General features: G+C 27.4%; 1 protein-coding gene across 1 annotated transcript in view; it reads left to right on the top strand.

The window, feature by feature from the left end:
• LOC106476193 (neuroepithelial cell-transforming gene 1 protein-like) overlaps positions 1-3,837 on the top strand; it is a gene marked incomplete at its 5' end in the record, with an annotated part of 11,811 nt that extends 7,974 nt beyond the window's left edge. The window contains one exon of the mRNA XM_013936859.2: positions 1,896-3,837. Coding sequence (XP_013792313.2) covers positions 1,896-2,059 — 164 coding nt within the window. The remainder of the gene's footprint in view (positions 1-1,895) is intronic.
• Positions 3,838-4,894: the final 1,057 nt, after the last annotated feature.

Raw genomic sequence — 4,894 nt, 5'->3', positions numbered from 1 at the left:
CTCATAACCACGTTAAAAAATTAGGAAATAAATATAAGTTATGCCTTTTTCATTCTAGAATGACTACAGATTATATCGTGTAAACATAAATGTTTAGACTAAATAGCTTAAATCTCATAACATTATACATTTATATGTATTTATTATTATATTGACCTTTTAGCCGTGCCTGGCTAACAATACAGAAGTTACAATGATGCGGCGCATGTGCACTCATGTTACTGTATCAAATAATATAAAACTGACCCTTAGTCTTTACAAAGTGACATGTTTTGACTGTGTTTTAGTAGACACATTTCAATTATTATACATTATATATGTATATAGATTATTGCTATTTAGAAATAAGTTCTTACACATACTTTTCTTAAAACATAGAACTGTAAATAAAGAAGTAAAGCAAACAATTATCTCTGCTAGTTACGACCTTTGTACTCGGTTGCTGCTTATCTTAGGTTGCTTAGCCTTTAAAAATTTTGCACATGAAGAATATGAAACAAAATTTTTTTTTAGGTTTTATATATTTATTTAAATAACTTAAACAAATCATAAATTACTACATCAATACCATAGAATTCAACTATAATTTATCAAGCTCAGTAACTAAGATGTATTTTAATCTAAAAAAATAGTGGTTTTCTCAGCCTTTCTAATGTGACTAGCACCATTTCTTTCTTTTGAACCAAGATTTCAATGAGGTAGGTTGTGTCTTTAGTCTACTCAAAATTTCATACAACAGATAAACATCGATTTTTGTGTGGCACGTGGTATGTTGAATGCAGCACTGGTTCAAATTAGATGTTTGTGAAGTCAAAATACTAAGTCTCTAGTTTCGTACGAATTAGAAACTCAAAATACAGATATTGACAAGCTAGAATATAAAATAAGAACCTCCTTTCAATTTGCTAAGATATTGCTCATGCAATAATTCACACACAGTGGCACCCCGCCCACCTCTTTCCATTTTTGGAAATGCTCCCTTATATACACTTACTTCTATATATAAAATGAATAACCAATTGGAAGCTCAGAATGTCCCCTTGTTTTTTAATATTTACTTTTAAATTAAGGAATTGAGTAATATATAGTTCTAAAGTTTGATACCAAAGTTATTGACATAAATTCATGAAATAGTAATTCAATAGAATTTTGAATGCAAGTCAACAAACGAGATGACATGGCCTTTCACCTATGACCCGTCTTGAAAGGGTTAAGATACGAAGTCTCTCTCGACTACCTTCACTATCCAGATAATGATTTTAAATAAAATCCAAATTTTCCCTTTGCGGCTTCATCAGGGTTAATAATATAAGAATTGTTTACTGTTGATTATGAAGCTGCAATGGCAAAACGGTGACTGAAATAAAAAGTTTATTTTGTTATTATCTGCATACATTTAATACATTTAAAAGGTAATATTGGAACAGTTGTTGTTTTTTCACTGTATTGCAAAAATATCTAAATCTCTTCAGTATGCACTACAAATTCTGAAAAAATATTAATTGATATTGTTAATTTTTTGTAAGCTTTTTTTAATTGATCATAGTAAAGTATTTGTTTTTGTGGGAAATGTAGCATTATAGTAGTAAACTGCTTAAACAGTCTAGCTCCCAGATACCGCTGCTAGTTGTTATAACTTTTTAATTAAAGTTAACTACTTACCCACTTATATCATAACTTATGCAGTCTTGTTTCTCAAATATCATTTCTTGTTATTGTAACATGCATGTATATCTTAAATTGATTTAATATTTATACAATATGTTTTGTGACTTTAACAATCTATCGTTTGAAATAAGTTTTCATTGGTAATTATAACAATTGCTGTAAAATTAAAGTTGGCCGTCTGTAAACTGAGTAAACTCTAATAGCGACTTCTTTTCTTTTTTTTACAGCCAAACATGTGTTTAAGTTGTCATTTGTAGATAAGAACTTGGGACAGTCACACACATTACAAGCGAGTGATGAACATGATAAGAAACAATGGCTTCAGAACCTTAATAAGCTGAGTAATGGACATTGGTCAGCATCCACTAGTGGTATGAAAGTAAGAGTATAGAAGAAATTAAGAAAAATGTTACGAAAATATAATATCAAAAAGCTATTAGTATGTACATAATTAAAAGAAAACATACAAACTGGTAAGTAATAAAGCCAGTAATGTAGTGGTAATTCCCAAAACTTGGTGAAGAGAAACGTTATAAACCAGAAATGATTAGATATTAACAAGATTCACATGAACTGAAATATGATGAGGTAACATCACAAAAAGCTTGTCATTTCTTTGTTCATTTGACCGTACCTATATAATGAGGGAATAAGTGATTTGTTTAATGACATTAAATGATGTTTCTTGTTTATAAATTAGTCGATCCTTATATAAGCACAATAGGAACTATTTCAGCAATAAAATGTTTTCAATGAGCCAAGAAGTTTATTTAATTGTCGTTCATCTTCTCAGTATTGCAAGTTTTTTCTAAAAAAAAAAATAATCAAATTGTAAGTTAAAAATCAGTTTTTTTTGTTCTTTATATTAAACATAAATACTCGTATATCAAAGTTAATATTGGGTTTTTTTGAGATATGTAACAGATCAAATATAAGCAATAAATTTTTTTTGTGTTTGTATGTATTTCTTAATAGGACAATAAAATAATCATGTTTCTTTAAATTTCCTAATCATTTTACAAAACTTTTCCTCTGGCTCAAAATTTGGTTTTGTAGTAATTGAAATTACCTTAGACAGAAAATAATTAAGTCATAGAAGTAGAATTATCAGATGGCTCACTTCATAAAGAATTATTAAAGATGTATAATGTTTAAAATTTGTAAGAAGTTTTTTAAAACAAAATTCTATCATGATTTAATGATTTACACACACAAGGGTTTTCCAATAAACAGATACACGTCTGTGGGACTCGTATCTGAAATGTGGATAATTTTGAGGGTGATTCTTTTTGGTACTTTTTTGCATCTTCAGTCTTTTAATTCTTATATTATTGTCCAACTGCCATAATAAAAAAAACGGCCTATTTTGTTATATCATAAAATGTAGTTATTGCTAAAAGAAATACTCTAGAAAAAAATTTTTTGCAGAATTTTGAAAGAAAAAAAATCTGGTACAATTAATTTCATAAAAAATGAACAAGTTGAAGTTAATACTTGTAACACAAGTAATTTCTTACAAAAAGAAAATTTACAGTTAGGATTCATTAAAACTTGAGCTGAGATATTGTTATCACAAGGAACAATATTAAAAATCTGAGTTCCAACCTAACTAAATATATTTTTCTGCCTTTTTATTTAACACTGTTGCTTGTATTCAGTATTTGTTTCTCTGTAAAAATTTTTTCCTCACATTGTATATGAGCCATAAACCAAGGAATATTACCAAGTTCATGAATTTATTTATTTGAATTTTTTATTTCTGTTAATAGTGTGTTAGTTACAAAAGTGGAACAGTGTTAGTGCTGAAATCCTCCAGACAATGTGCATGGCATATCAAATAACAGCTGTTGATTTCATGCATGCAATGTGTAGTTTAGTGATTTTTGTTTTTGATCTTGCTTGATTATAATAATATGCTTTTTTTTTAAGGAAATGTTTTATATTTGTCCAGTTTTACCTAAAGTCATTTTAAAATGTATTCCTTTCTACCACTAACTTCATTGATATGTATAAATAGATAGCAGACTTTAAAATTATATTTTAATAACAGTGACAGCTAATAAATTTCTAGAAAGTTTGTTATTATTGATAGGATGTTTTAGATAAGTAATAAAAAACAAACACATTTGTTAATGTTTTTTTTTCTTGAATCTGTGTGCAAATATTTAAAATGTATCTTGTACTTTAAATATATGACAGTTAATGTTTAAATCTTTGAATAGAAAAAAAAACTATTAGGTATTATAATGGTAGCTTTAACTGGGGGCTTGTATCTTAGTTAACTTGTATATAATAACTTACATTTTTAGCACATTTTGTGTTCCTGTGAATGTAATAATGGGACTACGTCTGTAGACAAACTATGTTTTTATTTCTTGTAAAACATAAAATGGTGCTTTTGATCAAAATGATAAAATGAACATTTTCTTAAAATATACTGTAGGATAATACATGTATATTTCAAGCATAATAATTGTGTTATAAATGTTGTCCAAGTAGCAAAAGATTAAAGAAATTATTAATTTCAGACTGAAATTTCAACTAGTAGGTCTCATACTTTCAAATATTATAAATATCCCATGACATTTGATTTCAACTAGTAGGTCTCATACTTTCAAATATTATAAATATCCCATGACATTTGATTTCAACTAGTAAAGTTGTGAAACTAACAGATTTAGTTGAATATTCTTAAATTAATCAACAATAATAACTAGAAACCATACTGGAAACACTTCAGTTAGTTGACTAGCTGGAATAATAAACATACTTTATGTTTGAAAATATGTAATAAAATACTGTAAACGTATTTTTTGTCAAGTTTTAACGATCTCTTGGTACAGATGTTCACATACCATAATAAATCAAATGTCATGGGATATTTATAATATTTGAAAGCATGAGACCTACTAGTTGAAATCAAATGTCATGGGATATTTATAATATTTGAAAGTATGAGACTCAAAGCAATAACTACCGATGTTCCTAATAAATATTTAATGTAACGCAAAAGCATAAAACACTTATGTTGAAATACTGATGAATTAATATCATTATGATGATAATGAAACATTTTATTTTACACTTTTAATTATGTACCTGATAAAATATATTTCTGGATTGTAGTTAGAGCAATTTGTGGAATTTAGTAAGTTATTAATTGCCAGGCTCATTAGTCGATTACATTCAATTACTCGATTATTCTCAAGACTTGAATAGTTGGAAG

This window comes from Limulus polyphemus, unplaced genomic scaffold, assembly GCF_000517525.1.
Source record: "Limulus polyphemus unplaced genomic scaffold, Limulus_polyphemus-2.1.2 Scaffold10020, whole genome shotgun sequence".
Taxonomy (NCBI): Eukaryota; Metazoa; Arthropoda; class Merostomata; order Xiphosura; family Limulidae; genus Limulus; species Limulus polyphemus.
The sequence above is the reverse complement of the archived record's forward strand: the minus strand, read 5'-3'. Positions and strand labels throughout refer to the sequence as shown.